The sequence below is a fragment of the Podarcis muralis genome, chromosome 2 (assembly GCF_964188315.1).
Source record: "Podarcis muralis chromosome 2, rPodMur119.hap1.1, whole genome shotgun sequence".
In the NCBI taxonomy this organism is placed as follows: Eukaryota; Metazoa; Chordata; class Lepidosauria; order Squamata; family Lacertidae; genus Podarcis; species Podarcis muralis.
Window position 1 is genome coordinate 89,634,737 of NC_135656.1, and position 26,920 is coordinate 89,661,656.

Below are 26,920 nucleotides of genomic sequence, written 5' to 3' on the forward strand. Positions count from 1 at the left end.
ATTTTTAGGAAGTCATTAGTTTGCACCAGGCGTCCTATTGGAAAGACCCAGTTCTCTGAGTGCATGTTCTGGAAGTTGGGCAATAGGGGCAGTACAGGATTCCTATTGGTGTACCGACCTCCCTGCTGCACCAAGGATTCCCTGCCCGAGCTGCTTCAGGTCGTGGCGGATGTCCTCCTGGAGATACCTAGTTTGGTTGTCCTAGGGGATTTTAACATCCATGCCGACACGACCTTACAAGGGGCCGCTCGGGACTTCGTGGAAAGCATGGCCTCCATGGGGCTGTCCCTGAATAAGTCTGGCCCAACTCATAGCCACGGGCATGCCTTAGACCTGGTGTTCACCTCTATGGATGTTGGTGATCTGACACTAAGTAAAAGCGAAACCAAAGAAGTGCCATGGTCAGATCACTTCCTGGTGCAACTGGACTTCTCCGTGACCCTTCCCCACTGCAGGGAGGCGGGACCAATTCAGATGGTCCGCCCCCGCCACTTAATGGATCCAAATGGTTTCCAGAGAGTGGTAGGGGATGTTTTATCCCATGTTGATGGCCTTTCAGCTGATTCCCTCGTGGCCCGCTGGAATGTGGAGTTAACCAGGGCTATTGACTGTTTGGCTCCAAAGCGCCCTCTCCAATTGCATAGAGTCCAGACAGCCCCGTGGTTTTCCACGGATCTGAGGGCAATAAAACAATCGTTGAGACGGCTAGAGCGCCGGTGGCGGATAACCCATTCTGAATCTGACCGGACACAGGTTAGAGCTCAATGTCGAGCCTACCAAGTGGCGATAGCGACGGCGAAGAAGACTTTCTTCACCGCCTCTATTGCATCTGCGGAAAACAGCAGCAGGAGACTCTTTCAGGTGGTTCGCAATTTAGCGGAACCACCTGCGACATCGGGGCCCAGTAGGGGCCACATGATCTCCTGCAATGACTTTGCAAAGTTTTTTGCAGATAAAGTCGCTCAGATTCAAGAAGAGGTAGACTCCACCGTGGGAGCAGGGCTGGGGCGGGAGAGTGCTAGAGTCCTGTCTAGTCAAGTTGTGTGGGATCAATTCCAATCTGTTACCCCCGAGGATGTGGACAGGCTGCTTGGACGGGTAAAACCAACCACTTGTCTCCTTGATCCTTGCCCATCCTGGCTTATAAAAGCTAGCCGGGAAGGACTGGGCGATGGGCTTCGTGGGGTGGTGAATGCTTCCCTCCGTGAGGGAGCCTTCCCAGACCCGCTGAAAGAGGCGGTTATTAAACCGCATCTTAAAAAACCATCTTTAGATGCGGCCACGATAGCCAACTATTGCCCAGTCTCAAATCTTCCGTTCTTGGGCAAGGTGATTGAGCGAGTGGTTGCTGAACAACTCCAGGCACGCCTGGAAGAAGCGGACCATTTGGATCCCTTCCAGTTGGGATTCAGGCCTCATCATGGGACTGAAACTGCCTTAGTCGCACTGGTTGATGATCTCCGGTGGGCTAGGGACAAAGGTGAGAGCTGTTTCCTAGTTCTGCTGGATCTCTCAGCGGCGTTTGATACCATCGACCATAACATCCTTCTGGACCGTCTTGAGGGGCTGGGAGCTGGGGGCACTGTTATACAGTGGTTCCACTCCTTCCTCCTGGGCCGTGTTCAGAAAGTGGTGGTGGGGGGTGAGTGTTCAGACCCCTGGGCCCTCACTAGTGGGGTACCTCAGGGTTCTGTCCTCTCCCCCATGCTTTTCAACATCTACATGAAGCCGCTAGAAGAGATCATCAGGGGATTTGGGCTGGGTGTTCATCAGTATGCGGATGATACCCAGCTCTACCTCTCTTTCAAATCAGAACCAGTGAAGGCAGTGAAGGTCCTGTGTGAGTGCCTGGAGGCGGTTGGAGGTTGGATGGCGGCTAACAGATTGAGGTTGAATCCTGACAAGACAGAAGTACTGTTTTTGGGGGACAGGAGGCGGGCAGGTGTGGAGGATTCCCTGGTCCTGAATGGGGTAACTGTGCCCCTGAAGGACTAGGTGCGCATCCTGGGAGTTATTTTGGACTCACAGCTGTCCATGGAGGCACAGGTCAAATCTGTGTCCAGGGCAGCTGTTTACCAGCTCCATCTGGTACGCAGGCTGAGACCCTATCTGCCTGCGGACTGCCTCGCCAGAGTGGTGCATGCTCTGGTTATCTCCCGCTTGGATTACTGCAATGCGCTCTACGTGGGGCTACCTTTGAAGGTGACCCGGAAACTACAACTAATCCAGAACGCGGCAGCTAGACTGGTGACTGGGAGCGGCCGCAGAGACCACATAACACCAGTCTTGAAAGACCTACATTGGCTCCCAGTACGTTTCCGAGCACAATTCAAAGTGTTGGTGCTGACCTTTAAAGCCCTAAACGGCCTTGGTCCGGTATATCTGAAGGAGCGTCTCCACCCCCATCGTTCTACCCGGACACTGAGGTCCAGCATCGAGGGCCTTCTGGCGGTTCCCTCACTGCGAGAAGCCAAGTTACAGGGAACCAGGCAGAAGGCCTTCTCAGTAGTGGCGCCTTCCCTGTGGAACACCCTCCCACCAGATGTCAAAGAGAACAACAACTACCAGGCTTTTAGAAGACATCTGAAGGCAGCCCTGTTTCGGGAACCTTTTAATGTTTGATGTATTATAGTATTTTAATATTCTTTTGGAAGCCGCCCAGAGTGGCTGGGGAGGCCCAGCCAGATGGGCAGGGTATAAATAATAAATTTATTATTATTATTATTATTATTATTATTATTATTATTATTATTATTTCTCCCAGGGTGGAGGGATAGAGCTGTATCTTGTCAGCATACTAATGACACTGCGCTCCAAATTCCTGGATGGCAGCTTCATAGAGATGTTGAAAAGCTTGGGCTCCACCACTCAGAAGCCATGGGGCTGAGCAATTGTCTCTTAGTACTCCTTCCTGGTAGAGACCCTTCATGTCTCATTCTCTGTAAAACAAACACACCTGTGATTTCAGTCCACTCTACAATCCAGAATTAGGAAGGGTTCTGGATCATGTAGAATTGTGTTCCTGTGAAGGATTCAGACATTGGCACACACAGACACCTGGGTGGCGCCATCTTGCTTCCTGTTGTTAACCATGATCTGAGCACCTAGATGAAGCTGGAGGGTATGGCACTGTGAGAGGCCAATAAAATTATTAGCATGCTGAGAATTCCCAGAATTCTTTGGTAACTACACCCCATTTTTTAACACAAGGGTTGCTTTCACCCTGTGTGCATCACACGCAACAATAGGCGTGGTCAGAAGTAGGTGTGACCACCCCAAAATCTCACATATACTTGATACACACATGGCACATGCTCCCCTCTCCTCAGCTAATCTTTTCAGATCAGTTGAAGAGTGGAGCTGCTGCCCACTTCCTCATCAAATAATTCATCTGATGACCAGAAAGGGGAAAACTTCCATCCCCATCAGGGCACAGGAGTAGGGGGAGAGGTTTAAACTTCTTCACCTACCCTAGTGTTGAATCCATTTTGCCTGCCCCCCATTTTTCTACTGCTGGGATGGGTCGGGGGGGAATAGCTGAGGAGTGGGACTAGTGGTTAGCTCTATACTGTTGTCAGATGACCAAAGTATATAAGGATTTAAAATAAAATAAAATTGCACCCCACTTTTCCCTTCCACAGCAGGGTCACTCAAAGCAACTACAAAAGCAACAAGGATCTAATGGTTAGAACACAAATCAACAGTACTGAAAAAAGTTGTGTTGGTTTGTGGTTTAATGGTAGGATTATTATTGTGCATTAGGGTGCAGGGCAAAGAATGACACCATCTCTTTCGTCTTACTGTATCCACCACTGCAGTAGGAAATTGGATAATGGAAATCAGTTTACACTTTCAGAAATGATGGATCTGCTCAGGATCCATATTTGCCGAAAACCTGTTTCTCCCTGTTGTTTCCCCTTCATGTAAATATTTAAATGGCTGAGGCAGGTTGCTGAACGTGTGTGATTCATGGAGAAAATAATGAATCCTTCGGGGAATATGTGGGTAGTGTTTACTGAGGCATGTCTTTATGGGTCTGGAACACCTATGGAAATCCATACAGTTTGCCCCTGGATAAATGACTCAATAGCTTCTTTGACGTTAAAGAATCTATTTCAGAGCAGAGCATCCTGGGAAAGCTTGTAGACTGCTATTTAATACAGAGGCACTAAAATGGAGAAAATTGGCTATCAGTCATCCTGTTTAAAAATGTAGAGAATGGCTACAACCCAGATATAATACCTTGGCCACTCACATTTCTTCTTCCCATTACTTCTGGTTCGAAATACATATTTAGTCTGAGCAGGAGAACTTGATAATGCATATGAGCAGCAATTAAGAACATCAACCCACTGAAATCGGAGGCCAGCATAGCAGTGAAAGATTATTATTATATTATATTATTATATTATATTATATTATATTATATTATATTATATTATATTATACATGAGAACATAAAAAACAGCCTCTTGGATCAGGCCAGTGGCTCATCTAGTCCAGCATTCTGTTCTCACAGTGGTCAACCAGATACCTGCAGGGAACCCTCAAGCAGGATTCAAGCACAAAAGCACTCTCCCCTTCTGTGGTCTCCAGCAACTGGTATTTGCATTGCTACCTCCAGCTGTGAAGGCAGAGCACAGCCATCATGGCTAGTAGCTGTTGATAGCCTTCTCCATGAATTTGTTCGGTTGTCTTTCAAAGCCATCTAGGTGGGTAGCCATTACAGCCTCTTGTGTGAGCAAGTTGCATAGTATCATGAAGTTGCAGGAAGAAGTACTTTCTTTTATCTAACCTGAATCTTCCAATCTTCAGCTTCACTGGCTGTCCGTGTTATAGTGCCATGGATAATTTTATCCTTTTTGAGGTAAGGTGGCCAGAACTGTACACAGTTTTTCCACATTTAACCGCCCTGTATATTTGTATAATGGCATTATGATACCAAGTTTTATTTCCCATTGCTTTCCTAATGATCCCTAGCATGGAATTTGCCTTTCTCATGGCTTCCGCACACTGAGTCAACATCTTCATCAAGCTATTTTCTACCACCCCAGAGTCTCTTTCCTGATCACTCACTGCCAGTTCACACCCCATGAGTATATATGCAAAAATTAAGATTTTATTTGCCCCTACATCTATCACTTTACACTTGTTTACATTGAATTGCATTTGCCATTTTACCTCCCATTCACTCTTTATGTTTTAACAACCCTGAAAACTTTAGTATCAGCAAATTTGGCCACCTCACCACTCACCCCTAACTCTTGATCAAAAGTATAAGTCACAATACCGATCCTTGGCAGACCACACCTTCTACATCTCTACATTGGGAGAGCTATCCATTTATTCCTACTCTTTGCTTTCTGCAATGTAACCAATTCCTGATCCACAGTTGTCCTGTGATTTTTCTGAATACTCAAGTAGCAGAGTCCAGGTTTGCAGGATCTAGTTTGCTATTTACTAGAAGCTTCACACAGACCCACCAGAGCCTATGCAAAATAATGGCTCTGGGTGTTGTTGATGGATCCAGTTACAAACTATACCCATACAGAAGGATGACAGATCAGGGATCCAACAAGATCAGGGTAACAATGTTGTTGCTGTTGTTAAATAATTGAGAGTCAGAAACTCTTGCTGATATGCTGCAAAACATCAATCAGTCTACTGGTGGATGGCAATCTCTGTCTTTCCCCCACTCATTCCTGGCCTAAACCATAGATAATGTAGTTCCATCACTGGTAGTCAGAAAGAAGATAATAATGTTTATAGTCATGCCCACTTTTTGAAATATTTCCTACCTGCAGTGGAATCTTTTTGTTACACCAAAATGCTATGAAACATATATTTGCATAATGAAGGCGTCTTCATTTATTGCTTTGTATAACTTGAAACCTACTCACACGATCCATGGTTAATATAGTGTTGTCATATATTGTTACATGTTCCCCACTTACCTCAGTGTTGACAAGTTTCAGGGGCAGCATTTACCCTGCTTTGATCTTTTTAGCAGGACAGATCACTGGAGATTTACAATGTTTTTATAATGTTTATTTACAAAAAGACAATTTGAGCATAGGTGGAAGTAGACAGTGCAGCACTCCTGCCGAGTAGCAGATCCACTGCTTCATCAGATCTCCAGAAAGGCAAAGAGCCACCCATAGATGCTCTTAACTTTGCAAATCTCAAAGCTCCTTGCCTCCTTCCATCTCAGTTTTTTGCTAACTGTATTGTTCTTCTTGTTCTTTTTTGCAAAAACACCTTCATTCGAGGAGGCTCAGAAAAGGTATGTTGCCTTCCTTTCCTCCTGTCAGAACATTCAAGAGCTGTTTCCAGAAGCCATATTTTAACAATTAGCTCCCAGAACAACACATTCCATTACCATTAAGGAACACCAGCCAGTCATTCTGGCCCAAGCATTATTTTGCCTAAGCCTCAAGCTGTGATCCAGGATGGCTTCAAGTCAAACCCATAGTAATTTTCTGATTCACAGTAATCAGATGACAATCCTATATGCTTCCTCCATCCACCTTAAGATGAAAAAGTCTGCATGCAATGCTATAAGTTGGACACAACTTGTCAAACTTTCCTAGACCCCCAAATATATATTTTTAGAAAACCTATATTTAATTTCTATAGCCCAGTGTTCTGTGTAACTCAGAAGTTTGGGGAAGCACCATGGCTCATTGGTAGAGCATCTTTGCATGCAGAACGTGGTTCCAGGTACAATCCCTGGTATCTCCAGGTATGACTGGGAGACAATCCTGACTGAAATGCTGGAGAGCTGTTGCCAATCAGTGGAGATGATACTGTGCTAGATGGCCCAGTGGTCTGACTCAGTAAATAAAAGGCAGTGTTCAATGTTACTAAACGTCCAAAATAGAATGCATTATGTGTTCATGTGCTTTATGTTTACTGTATCAACGGATTGGATCAAGTATAATACAGAAGCTTGATCTATAATTCCTAATCATAGTTAATTACCTTGTTGCTTGTAATACTGTGAAGAAATCAGGAAAGGAGTATACTTTTTCATGAATTTACAAAGTATAGGGGAAGCAAAACTATATTTTCAATAAAAAATAAACAAAAGCCATTGGACATTTTTCAATTCTTTTCTGAAATGACATTTGAAAACGAATGGGAAATTGCAGGTGTTAACCCTTGTACTCTTTGCTTTTACATTGCTCACATTCCTTATGAATGGTTTACTTAAAAGTCTTGCTTTCCAAGATCATCACTCCTATCCAGCTATCCCTTAGAGCAGGGATGGGGAAGCTGAAGCTGTCTGGATGTTGCTGGACTACAGCTCCCATTAACTTTGACTATTGTCCATGCTGGCTGAGCCTGATGGGAGATGGAGATCACCAAACTCTGAAGGGCACCAGGATTACCCATCCATGTCTTAAATGCTTTAGAAGTCCCATACCTACCACAGACTCACACATTTCAGTGAAGTGGCAGCTCTCAGTCTGAATGCAGATTTACCATAAAGAAGTGAATGGCAATGCCTACACAGGCAGACATTGTTTTTCAACATTGCAGCGCACCCTGGATAGATCTGGGATGCATAATGCTAGGATATGGTGATTTTCCATATATCCGTGTATATCGTATGTATATTTCACTGAGGTATGGCTCCCATTCAGGTATGGCTTTTGAAAAAGTTCTTGAGTGCCCTCTCTTCCCCTTAAAATAACAGCATCAATATCCAGTCAAAATTGGAACATGAAGGTGTTCATCCATAGCATTCTGTTGTGGGCTAATGCCTTCCGGCTGTCACATTTTGTTTTGATGCTGATTACCTTCATCAGTATAATTTATCAAGTTGTCTGGATAAAACGGGACGATAAATACTTTGGAATCTAATCTTCAAATTAGACAGAAAATATTGCTGCATTGCCTGAAGGTAGCATGCAGGTGTGCTATCTCATCTGTCGAGAAAGAAAATCTAACTGAATCACCTGTTTTGACCTGTATGAGTCACCCTATTCTTTTTCTTTCATCCTATAGAAAACTTGTTGCGTGATCCTTGGAGGTCTTTTTGAATCATTCCAAGTTGAATTTGGCCTCATTTTCATTGCAGTCATACTGTGAAGGGATGAAGTTAACTTATATCCAACATCTGGCAACCTTCTTATACACAGACTGACTATGGAAAGCAAAATTACACACATGCAGTCACTAGTGTGGTTGTAGCCTGTTGCTTTCTCAATTGCTTTTGACCAGTACTCAAGATTGCTGGGAATCCCAAGTAAAGGAAAACCTCTTTGCAATCTCATTAGTTATGGGCAATAATTAATACTTCCTATCTTTATAAGCTACTGTACAGCGAGCCCTGTGTTCATTTGGAATATTTAGAGTGACCATACCCTAAAGTGGTTGCCTGTTTTCCAACCTACCTTTACATTTGCTGTGTATATACAATTTATATTCCAGTCACAAATAGACCCAATCTGTGCACTTCACCTTGGCCAAGAATAGTCTTCTGTTCAGCAAGCAGCCAATTCTGGAATCCATTCCTCTGTCACACAAACACAGAGAACGTGCTTTTTCTTGCGACTTCTTGCCTGTCTCGTCTCTATCTCAGCAAAGACTAGCCACCTTGATATAACCTTGAAAGAGAAGTGGGGTCCCAACTAGAAAATAGCATTTTTACAGTAAATAAAGAAAAGTTAACCAAAATGTTTTATTGATACATTCTTAGACAATATCACAGGTTTGAGAGTATGGAAAGAGGGGAGTTCTGCGGCAAAGATTGTTCTCACTAAATTGGCACATAAGCAGCAAGATTAACGAAATTACTTATTACAAACAGTATAAAACATACATGCTTTTTTCCCTTAAAAGTCTTTTTTTGTTTTGTTTAAATCACACTGGTCAGTCAATAGTGGGGCATTAACAAAGAAAAAAAATCTTTTCAAGACATGTAAAAGCCGTTTTCTTTCTTTCAAATACCATAAGAATTATTGAAATTATTGCAAAATAGTTATATACTGTAATGAAAAGAACAAAATAGAAACACAAATACAAATATCCAACATAAATTATTAACATGTACTGTAAAATACATTACTGGCATGCATTCCAAATATCAAGACGACCTCTATCAAAATTCAGCAATCCGTTCTGCTTTCTCTGTTGCCATCAGAATTATGAAAGGCAGAGAATGGAGGTGGAGGTGGAAGAAAGGGGCGGGGACAGAGTGAGGGGCTTGCTTGGTCAGCACAGTTTTTGGTCTTAAGTATCTTTTTTCTCCCTTTTGTTTTAATTAAAAAAATAACATATATGAATTGCAGTGGTACAGTAATAATCATACAAGTCATGTACATAAATTCTTTTAAATCTCAGGGTTTTTGTCGTTTTTGTTTTAGTGTGCTAAAGTTAGAAAGAGCAGGGCTTGCATGATAACTGTGCATTCAAAACCAACGGTGAACCTCTGAAACGACATGAATGGCAATATGCAAAAATCCCTCACAAACTGTACAGAAAGTTCAAAAACTTGCAGTTTGGAAGTACATAGAAAGACAAAAATAGCCCCTTGAAAGTCACCATGGCCAATTGCAGTTCACCCGGGAGAAGCTGGTCGGAGCTCATAGGTCATACCTCCCATACAATGAAGAAAAGGTCCAACATCACAGCCCAGTGGCAGTGCCAGTGACTTATTAAGCCAAGAATAAGTTAAGGATATTTTCATAGAGCAGCTGTTCAGAATACTTGGATCCTCCATAATAACTGCCTGGCCTTTCAACGTCTCCAGCAGTGCATACGCTGCGGTTTCAGGAACAGGCCTACACGAGGTTAGGTGACTGAATGGATGAAAATCTCCATCCTCCCATGGCTCCGTCTGATGCAGCTGACTAGATAACCAGATTGTTATAACTGACATACTTCTTTTTTGCAGCAGGGCCTGTGGAAGAAAAGGGCGAGAGAAGACCAATCAGCAATACAAGAACCTGCTGAATCTTCTGCTATGGTCTGTTGGTAGATACCAACATTTGGGAGCTGGCATTATATGGTGAGAGAAGAGGGAAGCAGAAAGGCACAGGCATGCATGCAGGTACATAAAAATTACCAGCCCATAAACATTATTACTAGTCCATCTTCCTAGGCATACCAATGTAAGTCATTTCTCGTACGTGAACAGCTTGCAAGTAGTCCACTATTGTACCATATTTTCCCCGTTTGGAGAATATATATATGTGTGTGTGTGTGTATCCCCATTGCAAACCAAATCTTGCACAGCATTTTACATGTGGCTGCATAATATGCACACACATAAGGTGGATTTTGCCTAACAAGTCCCATCAGCAGAAGCCCTGCACAAGGACTTGCGCAATGGGGCTTTGCCTCCTCTTCTTCCCCCATGCCCTCCGCCTGGGGTATGTATGTCAGGAGATCCCAAAAAAACAGCATGTGGGGAAGGGAGAGGCCGGGTCATTCTCTCTGGCAAGTTGATATTCTTGCGCTGGCAGAATGTTTGATACCACGTTAGATTGAGTTCATCCAACAGAGCTGAATCCAGCAAAGTCATTTCACGAGTGGAATGACGTCTCCTTCCCACTGTGCCCTCCCACTGTCCTCAGATCTGCTTCTAAAGGTTTGGGGAGGCCCCAGAGCCCCTACTGACACAGAAGTAACTGTGGGGCTATTTGGACGCTTGCCGGTAATTTTATTTTACGGTTAAACCTGAAATACTTCTGTTTGGGTAGCCACCATTCACATCAGACAAAATCAATTTTCATCTCAAAGTAACAGCCTCAATTATTGTCATCAGTGGCAAATTGCTAAATGGCAATTGGTTGCATATAAATATACGAAGGGTGAATAGCACGCTTGTGTTTATTATTAACATTACATGTGTTAACCTGTAAGTATGCTTACAGCTGCACCGTTCAGAAAGAGCAGGGAGTAATTCGATCCACTAGGAACTTCTCCTTAACAACCCCACTGAAATAAATGGTGGCTATGCCCTGGCATAAGTTTAATACATTCACAGTGTTTGTGGAGGACCAGCTGCCGGTGGATTGTGCCTGTTGTTATTGGGGAGCGGGGGCGGGGAGGGGGGAATCAGCTGTAACTTTCTAAGCATCTGCTGCTGCAAAATGCCATCAATCTAATCAGAGAGGAGCACCTGGTAAACAAGACCCAGACAGTAATAATGGCAATAGCATTAGATGCCCTCATATATACACACAAAACGGCCAGATTGCAAACTGACTTTGGGTTTTGGATCTTTCCAACAGTTATTGATATGAAATGAAAGGCTTCATATCAGAATTTTCAGTTCTGCAGCACACAGGGATTGTGTAGTGATGGTACTGAAGAACAATAACCCTAAAATGTTTAAGTGAAAAAGGACCACAGAAAAGTAAGGTTATAAAAAGTGTTTTCAGAATAAAATAAAGATGTAATTAATAGCAGCAGATGACTGCAGATAAAAATGTTTTTATTAAAGATTTTCTTGGTTTACAAAGTACACGCCTTCTGACATTTTATATAGCTTTCAGTTCACAGTTCTGAGAAAGCTTTGCAATCATTAATGAATTCACCTTCTTGTCACAACAATGGAGCAAACGTCCAACTCGTTCAGAACTTGAGCCTGACCAAGCCTGTTACAGTCTATCAAATAGGGATTGTTGAATGCTAGGTGTGTGGCAGACTCCTAATTTTGCCGCCTGCAGAAATGGAAATCCACAGTTGGGCAACCAGTTGGCACAAAATAGTGGGCAAGATTTTGAGTTCTTCAGGCTGGGCCTTGTGTAAAGCAGGGGACAAATTTTAAAAAAGTGACAAATTGGCCTGATGTTGTAGCCATCAGATTTGCATCTAGACTCAGTCTCAAAAGTGGAGCCTTCCTTTGTCTCTGCAGGGTGCTCTTTAAGGAATTTACCATTTGAGGATCCCATTCACTCCAGCTGATTTGGTTTCAGCTGACTTCCGAAGCAGCTCACCTGATGGGGCACAGCCACAATGTTTCTTTCCTGGCAGCAATGCTACCACTTACTGAGAGAGGAGGGTTGAGACAACACAGAGGGTGGCACAGTGGAGGCACACTAGTCAATCCCGTGCTCTTGCTGGTGTGTCCACACTGCACTGACTTCCTTGCTGCCTCATCCGCTCCTGGTCAGAAGGAACAATACGTACGCTGGGAATCTAGAGTTGCCACTGCCCCACTGAGCAATCCACTTCTGATGGACTTTTTTATTTTTAGAACTCTTCCTAAAATCAATATTCAGCTTTGCCAATATAAAAACTCTCTGCCTAACAAGAAACACGTGTGTCAGAGCTGCCCCAGGTCCCAGCTCACAGAGGACCAACGCCAGTCCGTTGTTATATCAAATAGTCTTTATTCAAGCCCAGTTTCTCATTTACAGCCACGGCGCGCAGCTCTACGTCTTAAACTCTAGACCGCCGTCTGAGTCTCCTCCCCCCAGACACCAGTTTAAGACCCTAGCCTTGCTCCACCTCTTCCTCTGCTCCCTCTTCCTCTGGGTCCGCTTGTCCGCCCAGGTCTTGCCCTTCCTAGACTCTTCTGAGGCTGAATCCCCTGAGTCTTCCCCCTCCCTCCGGCGAGCTTTAGGACCTGGTTCCCAATCCGTGCTTTCTGCTGTCCCGCGCGCCTGTACATTTGAACTTGGCGCGCGCGCCCAGCCTGCCACCTTCCTCCTGACCGTTATACTGCTCCTGTCGCTGCTTCCCTCTTCGGGGATGCCAGCTGGGCTTGACTCCTCCTCCCTGCTTGCCGGAGGAGATGCTGACTCTGACCTATGGGGCTCTTCCCCCCCACTACGCTCTGGTGGGGAAGCTGGCCCTGATTTCCAGCTACTGCTTTGGGAGTCTCCGCTGGCCCCCTGCTTCTGGTGTGTCCCCCCTGGGACCCCCCTTGCCCTGGCCATCGGCGCTCCCTTCTGGGAATCTTCTGATTCACTGGAGAGGCTTATGGAATCTCTCGGGTCACTGTCATTCTGCCCTCCGCTGCCCTCAGATTCTTCCCCTTCGCTCTCCATTTCCTCTCTCCCCTGCGCCTCTGCTCCTGAGCCCCTGACAACGTGTTTCAGGCAGACTTCGTGTTTTTGAAAATCTGGGTCAGCCATTGCTTCTTTGTACCAGAATTCTAGATGTAACCTGAAACCTGTGGCATCTAAGAGAGACTATCCTTATCCCTACCTGGGTTGTATTCATTGAAATTCTACTCATTGAAAGTCTTACAAGACGCACTGAAATTAACAAGCCTCAGCTAGTCATGCCCATTTACTTCAATGGATCTACTCTGAGTAGGAATAGCACTGAACACCACCCCATGTCTCGATGTAGACATTACGGCTGTTCTGGAGAACGTGAAAGCTTGCTCATTATTTTGTGACATTTCGGTTGGTCCTAATAAAGTGTAAAGGAATGAAGCTTTTCGGTCTTTTGTGTTGTATTCTTTGTTGAAAAAGGATAGCTTTTAGTTAGAGGCTTTTCTTCACAGGAGGGTCAAAAGCTCAGCCCAAGAAACTGAAGCTTAAGGGGGAAGTGAAACATTAACACAAAAGCGGGGAAGGAATCAAAGAAATTACAGGAAAGAGAACTTAATTCTCACACAAAATTCCACTGCCCTTCTGATTGGCCAAGAGACTGGGAGGAGAAGTGGAAATACAAAGTACATGAACTAAAACTAGCCAAAATAATTAATTAGTGTTGGGCTTGGAACACCACTGGACAAAGAGCGAAAAGCTAAATTGGGGTGGGTGAGGGTGGGCAGGATGGAAAGCGCAGCAGTGGAACTAGAATCTGAGGAATGGAAACTGTTTTAATGTTTAGGTAGGGAAACAGACCACACAAGGTTTAACTAGATGCATTTTTTTGGTGTTGTTTGAGTATTCCTGATCAAAAATAAAACAAAACTGTTTAAGTTGCTGCTTTACAAACGTTTACTAAAAGCTAAACTTGTTTTTAAAAACGAAGATCATGGCCACTGGGACCATCACCTCCTGGCAAATAGAAGGGGAAGAAATGGAGGCAGTGAGAGATTTTACTTTCTTGGGCTCCATGGTCACTGCAGATGGTGACAGCAGTCATGAAATTAAAAGAAGCCTGCTTCTTGGGAGAAAAGCAATGACAAACCTAGACAGCATCCTAAAAAGCCAAGACATCACCTTGACAACAAAGGTCCGTATAGTTAAAGCCATGTTTTCCCAGTAGTGATGTATGGAAGTGAGAGCTGGACCATAAAGAAGGCTGATCGCCGAAGAATTGATGCTTTTGAATTATGGTGCTGGAGGAGACTCTTGAGAGTCCCATGGACTGCAAGAAGAACAAACCTATCCATTCTTAAGGAAATCAGCCCTGAGTGCTCACTAGAAGGACAGATCCTGAAGCTGAGGCTCCAATACTTTGGCCACCTCATGAGAAGAGAAGACTCCCTGGAAAAGACCCTGATGTTGGGAAAGATGGAGGGCACAAGGAGAAGGGGACGACAGAGGATGAGATGGTTGGACAGTGTTCTCGAAGCTACCAGCATGAGTTTGACCAAACTGTGGCAGGCAGTGGAAGACAGAAGTGCCTGGCGTGCTCTGGTCCATGGGGTCACGAAGAGTCAGACACAACTAAATGACTAAACAACAACAACAAACTTGTTTTTATTTAACAAGATTGGCCATGCTGGATGAGCCCAGTGGCCCACTTTGTCCTAAGCATCCTGTTCTCACAAAGGCAAACCAAATGCTCACGGGAAGCCAGCAAGCAGCACCTGAGTGCAATAGCCCTCTTCCCCCACTGTGGTTTCCTACAGCTGGTATTCAGAAACATACAGCCTCTTGCTTTGGGGGATATAAATCCACAGCTTGTGCCTTTATTTCCCCTCAATGCCCCCCCCCCCGAGCTGTGCTGAATAATAATTATTATTATTATTATTATTATTATTATTATTATTATTATATATATTTTTAAAAAATAATTTTATTTATATCCCACCCTCCCCAGCCGAAGCCGGGCTCAGAGCGGCTAACAACAATAAAAGTAACACAGCATTCTAAAATCAATTCATTCTAAAATCATTTAGAATCAAATTAATGGCAACCATTGGGCTAGAGTTCTATGCAGATTACCAAAGGAGGGGGTCAGACTGTGCCTTGGCCAAAGGCCTGGTGGAACAGCTCTGTCTTGCAGGCCCTGTGGAAAGATGTCAAGTTGTGCAGGGCCCTAGTCTCTTGTGACAGAGCGTTCCACCAGATCGGGGCCACAGCCAAAAAAGCCCTGGCTCTGGTTGAGGCCAGCCTAACCTCCCTGTGGCCCAGGATCTCCAAGATGTTTTTGTTTGAAGACTGTAAGGTCCTCCGTGGGACATGCCAGGAGAGGCGGTCCCGTAGGTACGAGGGCCCTAGGCAATAGAGTGCAGACTCCCCAAGCAGCTAGAGAGGGACCAGGGTGAGAAGCAGACTCTGTTTGGCAGCAGCCTATAATAATTCCGGGGGGAGGGGGAGGCACAGATAACTCTTATAGAAAAAAAATGCAGTTTTCCAAGAAATTCCCCCATCTGTCTCAATAACTAACAACATAAAAAGGTTTTTTCCGTGTATAAGATGCCCCCATGTATAAGACACCCCCTACTTTTGGAGACCCAAAAATTAGAAAATGGGCATATGCACTATCCGTGTAGAAGACGCCCCCAGATTTTTGACCATATTTTAAAGTAAAAAAAAACCTAGTCTTATACACAGAAAAGTACAGTAATCTTTAGACTTCCACCAACATGCCTTCAGCTTGGGGGGAAAAGCAAACGAAAAAGTTTTCCTTTCCTACTGCTTCCCATTCTCTCCCTATCAACTTAGCTTTCCCATGCTTTTGAAGACTTGTGGAAGGATGTCTGCTGGATTTTGCTTTTAGACGGACTATTAAAAGATAACAAATAACAAATGCTGTGATATAACCCAATCATCTTTGAAAATGATATCAACGTTGTATTCCTTCTTAACCGGATTTATTTTTGTTTTGTGATCACTGTTAGAGGGTGTATTTGATGCTATTTTCCAATGGCAGCGCAACATTATCAAATCAGAATCCAGTTGTAGCGTTTAATACTTCATGACTTCTTCTAATACAAAGGCAGGGTCTGAACCAAAGCGACACCAACGTTGGGGGAAAAGCTGCTTTTATTTCTCTACGCGGAATGCCTCCCATGCTTCAAAGAAAACCTAATTTGTACTGCAAGATGTAATACTTCACATGGCAGTTGACATGGCTTTAAAAAGATTCATTTACAGCTTGTCTTGAACTGTGGTAAATGGGGAAACAGGAGGCCCTGCTTTGGAACAAGAAGAAAATGGTCTGTGAGATTTGTAGTTAACTTTGGGGTAATTTGATTTCTGGTGCATTTGTTTATTTGCCTGTTCTACAGCTCCCATACAGAGAGAGCCAGGTAATTTACAACATCAAGGCATCTTAATGTTGTAGTATTCATTCATTTTGCCGTGGCAGTCGTAGGACTCCTCTAATCAGATTGTTTTAAAGTGCATATTAAATCCAGATGCTTTCAAGCTCCTCTAAGGAACTTCGGGCATACCAAGTGCACACAGCAACAAGATGATAAACATTTTGTTTTTCCAGTTAAATGACCACCAGAATAGAAGCTTGTTTAATAATGATGCTTTATAAAGAACTTATATGAGGCACTGAAGATTAAGAAATCCACGCTACAGCATAACCAAGTGCCCATGAGGACAGTGTTCTGCAGAAGAATGCAAATGAAGCATTGGGTGATGGATAATTTTTAGAGGGATTCTGCTATGCAGTCTAGCTAAAAAGTGCTATTAAAGAGTCAATATATCTTAATAATGACCACTTGCACAGAAACCCAAAATTCTTCCCTTTCTTAGCACAGGAGACCACAGGATTGTTTTCAGTACTGTAGGACAGATAGGAGTTTATGCATTTGTCTGGTGGGCATGGTTTGAAAAGCTGCTTCTTAGGATGTAAACTTCTGGCCAGGGATCATGGAGTTGAGCATAACAAATGATTGGAACCAAGTGCCATTATTATTATTATTATTATTATTATTATTATTATTATTATTAACATTAATTCCTAATTTACCCACCAGGATCATAGCTAGGGAGAACTTGGGGTAGTTGGCCATCTGAAATATTCAAGGTTCCTTCCTTGAATATTCACATTTTCTTCTTTTTCAAGCTCATTTTACTTCTGTAGACATAGGGAATGCGCCAGACACTGCTGTTCACCACAGCCTCCAGTATTACAGCCGATGAAAGCATAGGTTGCTAGGATGACTGACAAGCCCTTATTTTCACTTGATTTATTTGACTGCATTTGATACAAGGATTGCACTTGTTTTAGTGACTGCATTTGTTGCATAAACGGCTTAATTTCAAATACAGTTTGACTAGCTGTATTTGCAATTATTCTGCCAATCCCACATCTCCCTAAACTCATGGCTACAGCCAAATGATCACATTAAAAGTGCCTATGGTATGAATAAAAGAGCTTGCTTCTGAAATATTATGAAATATGGCCTTGGGTTGTTTTGTTTTTTAAAAAGACACACCTGGAGGAGAATTCCTATGTATTATGTAGCCACCCTATATTTATTTAACTTGCATTGTGTTCATATCCATGTGGGACAGGAACATGGAAAAATATATGGATCCGAGGATAAGGTCAAGTTTTGGCTCTGTGCGGCAAGTCTGAAAACGTTGCCTGTGCTACTACGCGATGCATAGCAGCTACAAGCATGTATTATTAATAGCGATATAACTGCCATTCAGAAGCATTGCAGGACAGGAACAAATTGGTTTAAAACAAGTGTATTAACATTCCCTGACAGACTTCAAAGGGGTGAAATCACATTATTTTTATTTTATTCCGATTTCACAAGGTACAACCCCCAAATGTGGCAGAGCTCTTTATATGCACCTTGAGAATTGGCATCTAAGGTGTATAGGCCTAAATTGTCACTGCAAATAGGATCAAATTAAGCAGCTCTAGACACAGCCTGAAAAGCTGAAATGAACTGAAATGGCATGAAGGAAGGAAGAGTTGCAGGTTGCTTAGCAACTATTACCATTTCTCCGCGTTAGATGAAGGCAGTTCAAACTTTGGAATTGTTGATATTGGTTTCTGGGAATGTGCAGGGAGCTTTTTAATTTCACCATGTCGCAAAATCAGCTAGCTGCCATTGTTAGAGGAAGACTTGACATCTGAAATTTGGAGAGTGATCCGTTTTTCAACGGCAAGTAGGCCAGAAGAGGCAGTTAAGAATTTCAGGGCCTGCCTCTTAGCAGAAATGCTACATTTACTTTCCCAAGGTTATCAGAGCTGGGCATCCCTTTGAGATGACAGTGACTGGTGGCAATTCAGTGCTACTGGCAGAATGAGCTGGTATGTTGGAAATAAAACTGTTACTAAAGAGACTTGTATAAGTCTATAAGCCACACACACACACACACACACACAGCTCAGCCTGGAGCCTCGACTGCTTGTCTCATAGCCTTAACAGTATCATATTTTGCTCAGAGCTCTCATACATTTAGGGTGGGGGGAGGAAGGATGAGACTCCAGCCTCAGTTTACTTTTATACCCCCCTCACAGCAGGACCTTAAGCCATATCACTGGAAAACAAAATCCTGACAGAAACTGACACATTCTGTCCAGGTCTTTGGAAACAGTTCAGAGCATGGCCACTAACGGTTGTATTAGCTAAATGAAATTAAGGATGAGACTGTTTTCAATACTGTGTAAACTCCAGGGTCATTTGGGGTATCACGTTAAAATGGCTTCACGTCTATCACCGAAAGCTGAAGCACAGAAGGAAACACAACATCATTTCATGTCATCATTGTCTTTCATGTGCTGATGTACATCAGATCCCCCCTTTGATTCACTATTGCTTGTTGACAATCAGGTACTTTTAGACACGCTGATTTGAAATGGTTCTGCAGAGATAACATCAGAATCCACTTATATGCTGAACTGATCTTTGGCTTTTCAGAACTGAGCTTCTCCTAACAAATTCCAACTTTATAATTTGTTTGCTTTTTTCTACTTGCCCCTCCAGCACTGATGGATTCTCCTTGAAGGCAGAGCACCTGCCTCAGAATTCAGAATAGCATACACAATATTCAACCCGCTCTAAAGAGGCAGCAAGTATTATTCCTTTTCATTTGTGGAGCAGAAATCAAAGATTCAAAGCTGTGAATCGCCACACTCCTATACATTCCTATACAAATCCCCCTGAGTACATTGGGGATTACTGCCAGGGAGGTAAGTGAATATTGAAATAAGTTTCTAAGGTTATCATGAATCTGGAGAGGGATGGGGTGGCAACATGTTGAGAACATGTTAACTAACATTGTGGGTGCTAGTTAACAAGCTGGCCTGTGCTTTAAATGGGGTTAAAGCTCAGAAACAATAAACCACAGTACTCAGATGGTCAGTTTTACAAGGTGTTATAAATTGTGCAAGACTAACTACTCACTTCGAAAGCTGAAAAATGCACAGGTAGGTTTCCTGGCTGAGAACCACTCTCAATTAGGCCATGACTCTGTGCCTTCAAATGAGGAACAATGCACAGTAATGCTAAGATCTGAGTAAATGGGCAAACAGGCACATCTGGAACACCTACTGTTGCCAAAGTTTCATATCTGGTTTTGTAGTTAAGCCTCCAGAACATGCATTGGTAGTTGTTGGTGATGTGACAAATGGAACAAATGTCTCATATGTTTCTTTTTCTTAAGGATGGTACAGAAATTATGTTTGGTGTTGATCCATTAAAATGACTTGTGTCGAGTATCTATCCAGGAGACACAAACCTCAAATATAAACAGTCATACCTCGAGTTGAATGTGCTTCCGGTTGAGCGCGTTCGAGTTGCGTTCCATGGCAACACAGAAGTAATGAAGCGCATTACTTCCGTGTTTTGCCACTTGCGCATGCACCGATGCTCAAAATGACATCACGTGCATGCGTGGAAGAGGCGAAACGCGACCCATGCACATGCAGACGCGCCGTCACGTCTTGCGTTCTGTTCAGGATGCGAACGGGGCTCCGGAACGGATCCTGTTCGCATCCCGAGGTACCACTGTAAAAACAAAATGTGATTTCAAAATCCTTAGAGAGCCAATTTAAGGCATTCATCAATATATTTCTACATTTAGAGTCAATGGGTGGTATCGAATTGGTGGCCTTGTGCAACCAGAACAGATTTGGGGGCAGGGCAGGCACTGCCAGAGGAATCTCCAAACATTTCCTACCTTCTTCCTCTTCCATGACCCGATATCTCTGCTTGTGGAATAATGTTAAGGACATTAACTGGATATTCAGTATCTTTGTTTGCATATAGGTAAAGGTAAAGGTACCCCTGCCCGTACGGGCCAGTCTTGCCAGACTCTAGGGTTGTGCGCCCATCTCACTCAAGAGGCCGGGAGCCAGCACTGTCCGGAGACACTTCCGGGTCACGTGGCCAGCGTGACAAAGCTGCATCTGGTGAGCCAGCGCAGCACACGGAACGCCGTTTACCTTCCCGCTAGTAAGCGGTCCCTATTTATCTACTTGCACCCGGGGGTGCTTTCGAACTGCTAGGTTGGCAGGCGCTGGGACCAAACAACGGGAGCGCACCCCGTCGCAGGGATTCGAACCACCGACCTTTCGATCAGCAAGCCCTAGGCGCTGAGGCTTTTACCCACAGCGCCACCTGCGTCCCTTGTTTGCATATACACATGGTTATATGCTGGTCATTTTACATTTATGTGTTTGCTTCTTTAAAATATTTCATGACTCAGTCATGGTTGAATGCTACCCTGAGACTCTCTCATTGTTAGCTTTCTTATAAATGCACATTATTTACAATCCTTAAACAAACTCAGACTGGGCTAGCAATAGAAATAAATTATCAAAAAACTGTGTGAGCCTGTTACCCATGGAACTGGTAAAATACTATCACACAAAACGATGCCTGAACCATAAGTAACAATTATAGATGTTCACCATAATAATTTTCTTTAACCTTGGCTGCCTGCAAGAGCAGTTTGAAGTAGCAGTCATCAGATTACAATATTTCCAAATGTTCTACTGCAGTATATTTATTATTGCACATTGCATTGCACAATGTGATGGTATAAGTAGGTGCCTTATCTAAATTAGAGCTAGTTAATTATATGGATAGGGACGCGGGTGGCACTGTGGGTTAAACCACAGAACCTAGGACTTGTCGATCAAAAGGTCGGCAGTTTGAATCCCCGCGACGGGGTGAGCTCCCGTTGCTCGGTCCCTACTCCTGCCAACCTAGCAGTTTGAAAGCACATCAAAGTGCAAGTAGATAAATAGGTACCACTCTGGTGGGAAGGTAAACAGTGTTTTCGTGCGCTGCTCTGATTCACCAGAAGCGTCTTAAGTCATGCTGGCCACATGACCTGGAAGCTGTATGCCGGCTCCCTCAGCCAATAAAGCGAGACGAGCACTGCAACCCCACACTTGCTCATGACTGGACCTAATGGTCAGGGGTCCCTTTACCTTTACCTTAATTGTATGGATGCTTCAATATTCACAAGAAGCCAGAAAATTGCACTGAGTAACCAAAAAGCATTCAAACTCTGGAGATGTGAATGGTATAATGGTATAATCCTGAACTGGATCAAAACATGGCGAGATGAGTCTGACTGCAAACGAGCTGAGGATTATTATTATTTAATTACATTTTTGTATTTAATTACATTTTTATTTAATTACATTATTGTAAGTACTTAATGAGATACACAGACATAAGTGGGCAATCACTTGATGGCTTCTAAATTGCACGGTGAGACTTCAAAAGCAGTTCATGAAGAGGGGTTCTGGATTCCATCTACCCACACAGCATTGCTTTCAATGGGATACGTGTTTGAATGTGTATCCACTTTCTGGCAACTTGTACCAATAACTGTGTGTTGCTTTTTTAGTTATTTTCATTTTATATGACCTATTTTCAAATATTTTGGAATCCTTTGAGATGTCTTGCATCATTAGATCATATTTGCTGTCGTTTCTCCCCCAGACAACTAGTCAATTTGTTCACTTGTTTTTAGAAGCTGTTCTCGCAAAGCTCACCAAGAGCACGATCCTTGAAGCAAGGCATTATGACTTACGTCAATTCAAACCCAGCAGAAATACATCTGTTATGCATCTTCCTCCTGAAAAGGATGCTTTAATTGTAGTGTTACAAAAGAATAGTTTGCCCTTGTTGTTTTAATGGAACCCAAAGCAGAACAGAGCTGCTTAGTTCTGCTCCAGCTACCATTCTAAAGCCTTAAATCTGCAGTACTGTCATGTATCCTTCAACCACACCTACAGCTGGTACTGCTGTTTCTTTTAATGAGACTTAACATGGTTCAGTTCCTTATGCACAAGGTTGTGTAGCACATATGTTCTGGCCCCACAACCGTGTAACTACACAGAGGAGGAGGCTAGACTCTTTGCCAATATTCAGGAAGGACAGCAGCCCATTGGATCCAATCATAATTCTAAGCATTAAGCTTTATTATCAGACAGGAAGTTGTAATCTAATTAGCGCTATTTGCACATCAAGACATAAGATTGCATTGAGTGCATGTCCTTGGTTCAGTTCTATTATTTTAATGATGCACCAATTGTCCTGTCGTGGGCAGTCCAGAGCTTATGGTATCATCACAGTTCTGTTTCTGAGACAATGGGTTAAATGGCAAAGGCTGACAGACCACAACCCTCTAAAAGAGTTCATTCAGTTGAAACAGGTTTGAAATTAAATCATTTAGGCATAGTGAAAAAAAATAGATCTAAACAGTTAGCCCAGAATGGGAACTAAGGACTTAATGGAAGCCAAAGAAGTACTCAGTACAACACACTGATATGACTTCATCAACGGATGTGGCACATAAAACCCTCTTTGAAACTAGTATGCATAGATCTGGTGAAAACAAGGAGAAAGCTCACACGAAACAAAAAATGCGCCATGTTGTCATAGTAACCAGTATTGCAAGAAATAATGTTCTGAAGCAAAAAGCAAACAAGCTAAAAACAAAAACAAAAAAACCCCCCACCATTTCTAACGCAATCAATGGAAAATAAGAGGTGTTGAGGTTGTTAATATTTTGACAGACTACAATAAGCAAACATTTACAGACAACTGCATGTCTTCTTTTTGAAGTAGTAAGCATTTGGCTGTTGATGCCCCTTTCATACTCTAAGCAGATCTACCATATATTTTGGAAGGTGGTGTGCCTGTCTATTCATCTGTTCTCTGTGCATTCCAGAGCCTCATGAGATCCCATCATCAAACCTGGTATGGTGGTTCCCGAGAGGGAGGAGGCAGTTTTTTGGATACTGCATGCTATTTTGAATCAAGATGGTGGACCGAAACATTCTGAACTCCACCACTTCAGATGCCTCTGGAAATATTGTTGCCCAGTTAGGTAGGTTGGAGGAGTGGATTTCGGCCTATGATTAAATGCCATCAGACCCTGTTTTGAATTCAGCTGGTGGACCACACCGTTTCAAATTGTGCCAATCTGGATGCCTCTGAAGATATCGATGCCCAATTTGATGTAGCAGTTCCAAACTGTGCTGATGTGGACATCTCCAAAGATATCTCTCGCCATTGGTTTTGGCCCCCTTTGTAATAGTGACAGCTGATACAGGAATTGAGCCATGTGCCAAGTGAGGAATCCTGGAGGGGTCTGCTCTGCCATCATGTTTAGGGAAGTTTTTAATGCCTGATGTTTCAATGTATTTTTAATATTTTGTTGGAGGCCGCCCAGAGTGCCTAGGGAAACCCAGCCATATGGCTGGCGTTTAAATAATAAATTAATGTTAATGTTAATATATTATGTTCCCCACAGAGAACATAACTGTTTTGTGATCAGGGGCAGGAGAAAGGAAACAGTGTTAATTTAAAAGCCCAAATTCTGGGTTGGATTCTATTCGGATTTTCCATGGTCAGGTCATGTGTGTGCACACAAGTGAACATATTTTATTATCAATTTATAAATCTCAGGCTTTTTGTTGTTTCTCAGAATTCCCAAGAGATGCCAGGAACTTTCAGCTACTTTTGTATAATTTGCAGAAAATATCTGCTTTACTGTGTGCCATCTGGAATATGGTAGTATCTATTGACAGTATAGCTAGCTAATCGATGCAGTGTAGAGTCTGTCGGAGACTACTATCCTCTGGAGTGCATCATTAATATAGTCAATATTTTAAAATAATTTACAATCTACTTAGAGCACAGAAGACCCATCAATGTGTACTTGAAGGAATTTACTTAAAGCAAAGTACCCATCAGCATATTAAGGTTGAACGATAAATGTTCAGATTAGTATTTGTAATTAAATGGATACCCATTAAAATAAAGTGTTTCTACACTCAAGTCAAACTGATAAACCAGTTATTGTAAACACAGTGTAGGTATTAAACCTTTATAAGGAAACACGTGACACAGATCTGGAAGCTCCCACTGGGCAGTGGCCAAAATAATGGCAGTCTCATTTCACAGCAAGTGATGCTGAAGAGTAAATATTTACAGATAAAAGGTGGACAAATGCAGATGCCATATGGCCATTCATGTTAGGAGCTCTACAGAGAAATTGTCTTTCTACAGGTAAGAGATTAAGGGTCAAATAAGATGTGACATGAATTGCGTTAATGCAATTAATGCACTCTTCTGTTATGTGAATAGGACTTATGGGGAAGCCTGAACCAAGGGTGGTGCAGAGCGGGAAAATAAATCTCTCTTCCTCCCACAGTCTGAACAAAAACCATCTCTTCATCCCACTTCCCAAGGACTTCCTTGCAGTGCTATTTACTTTTTGGGGGACAAAAACCATGCACATTAATTGAATGTACACAATTTACATTGTGGGTCTAATTATGCTCCATTGATGTTGGAAGCAGAATTACAATAGAATCATAGGATTGCAGAGTTGTAAGGTGCCCCCAAAGCACCACCCTTGAATCAATTGGTAGCCTATTCAAATATCTATATCAGTTCCATCTAACTTGCAAACTATAAAGCATCCCTGAACCTCTAACAGCACAGAGTTGAGGCATAAATGGACCAAAAAGAGAACATAGGCAACAGATTAGTGATTACCTAGGGAATCCTAAGCAGGTTGCTATTATTTTTATTTTTAAGCATGAATGAATTCTTGGAAGAGCAGCATTTTTTGTTATGCAGGGTAGGAAAACATTTAATTTGATGAATACATTATTTTTGTGAATTACTCCCTTGCCTCCATTCTTTGGTGTGCAAGGAACCCAAGATGTGTTCTGTGGCAGAGGGTCTTAATAAATGTGTAGCTACATTGTTTCATTGTGATTGAAACAAAGATGCATTATTCAGAAACAAAACCAGCTCACATAATTTACAGTAAACCTTAAGTGCCTTTAATTAAAAAGCATAAATCACAGAGAGCCATTTCAATGTAAACTGTCTTAAGACTGCTGAATATGTCTGTTCTCATTTAAGTTCCAGTGACTTGGAAGATAACAAAGGCTTGCAAATTACTTTCTCACATTTAAACAATGCCATTAACCATGTTTTTCTTTTTGCAAGACTGTGTTGGCTTCTCCACGGTTTAAGCCAGGCATGGAAATAATTTTCATTGAACTCACCTGCTGCCTTTTCTCCCCAAATAGCAAGACTCATTGTTTTCTCGAACTGTCAGAATTTCAGTTCTGTCTAGTTATCTATGCAGTTCAGAGTCTTCAGTTTGTTTTATTGGTGAGATATTCATTCAAAATTTGTTGTTGTTTAGTCGTTTGGTCACATCCGGCTCTTTGTGACCACATGGACCAGAGCACGCCAGGCACTCCTGTCTTCCACTACCTCCCGCAGCTTAGTCAAACTCATTTTGGTAGCTTCGAGAACACTGTCCAACCATCTCGTCCTCTGTCGTCCCCTTCTCCTTGTGCCCTCCATCTTTCGCATATCAGGGTCTTTTCCAGGGAGTCTTCTCTTCTCATGAGGTGGAGCCTCAGCTTCACTATCTGTCCTTCCAGTGAGCACTCAGGGCTGATTTCCTTTCCTTTTTCATCCAAAATAGCTCAGTATAATAATTTCCAGGTGCATGCTATACTATCAAAATGAGGGTGTTTCTCCAACACCCAAGAGTACACAAATAGCTTTCCCCCCCCTCTGAATCATCACACGCCAGTATTGTATACAGTAGCACCTTAGAGACCAACTAAGTTTGTTATTGGTATGAGCTTTCGTGTGCATGCACACTTCTTCAGATACCACTAAAGCTCATAGCAATAATAGACTTGCTTGGTCTCTAAGGTGCTACTGGAAGGATTTTTTTTATTTTGTTTCGACTATGGCAGACCAACACAGCTACCTACCTGTAACCAGTATTGTATAGACATTCATAGACCCGATTATAGGTTAGAAGAACAGCCCCGTGTGAAGTCATTTGCATGGGTGCTTCACAGCATGTTTGTGCAGAAGCAGCAGGATGTGTGGCAAGGAAAGAGGCGGGTGCCACAAGTAATTTCAAATTGGAAACTCAGAATTAAGTGCGTTGCCACCACATTGCTGTCCATGCCATTCCTTACTAAAAGCCATGGTACTGAACTCTGAAGCTAATAATAATAATAATAATAATAATAATAATAATTTATTATTTATACCCCGCCCATCTGGCTGGGCCTCCCCAGCCACTCTGGGCGGCTTCCATAAAAACCAAAAATACAATAAAATATCACATGTTAAAAACTTCCCTGAACAGGGCTGCCTTAAGATGTCTCTTGAATGTCAGGTAGTTATTTATCACTTTGACATCTGCTGGAAGGGCGTTCCACAGGGTGGGCGCCACTACCGAGAAGGCCCTCTGCCTGGTTCCCTGTAGCTTTGCTTCTCGCAATGAGGGAACCGCCAGAAGGCCCTCGGCGCTGGACCTCAGCGTCCGGGCAGAATGAT

The 26,920-nt window shown here is 42.9% G+C and overlaps 1 protein-coding gene and 1 long non-coding RNA gene across 3 annotated transcripts in view; one reads left to right on the top strand and one right to left on the bottom strand.

The window, feature by feature from the left end:
• LOC114591806 (uncharacterized) overlaps positions 1 to 11,348 on the top strand; it is a 36,352-nt gene extending 25,004 nt beyond the window's left edge. The window contains exons 2-3 of the long non-coding RNA XR_003705361.2: positions 9,902 to 10,057; positions 11,244 to 11,348. This is a non-coding gene — a long non-coding RNA (uncharacterized LOC114591806). The remainder of the gene's footprint in view (positions 1 to 9,901; positions 10,058 to 11,243) is intronic.
• The window catches only part of GRM7 (glutamate metabotropic receptor 7), a 391,771-nt gene continuing 373,518 nt past the window's right edge, over positions 8,668 to 26,920 (bottom strand). For both annotated transcript variants that reach the window (XM_077925005.1, XM_077925006.1), the window contains one exon: positions 8,668 to 9,907. Coding sequence is in view for 1 of the 2 variants with exons in the window: in XM_077925006.1 (XP_077781132.1) it covers positions 9,858 to 9,907 (50 nt within the window). In the remaining variant the exon portion in view is untranslated. The remainder of the gene's footprint in view (positions 9,908 to 26,920) is intronic.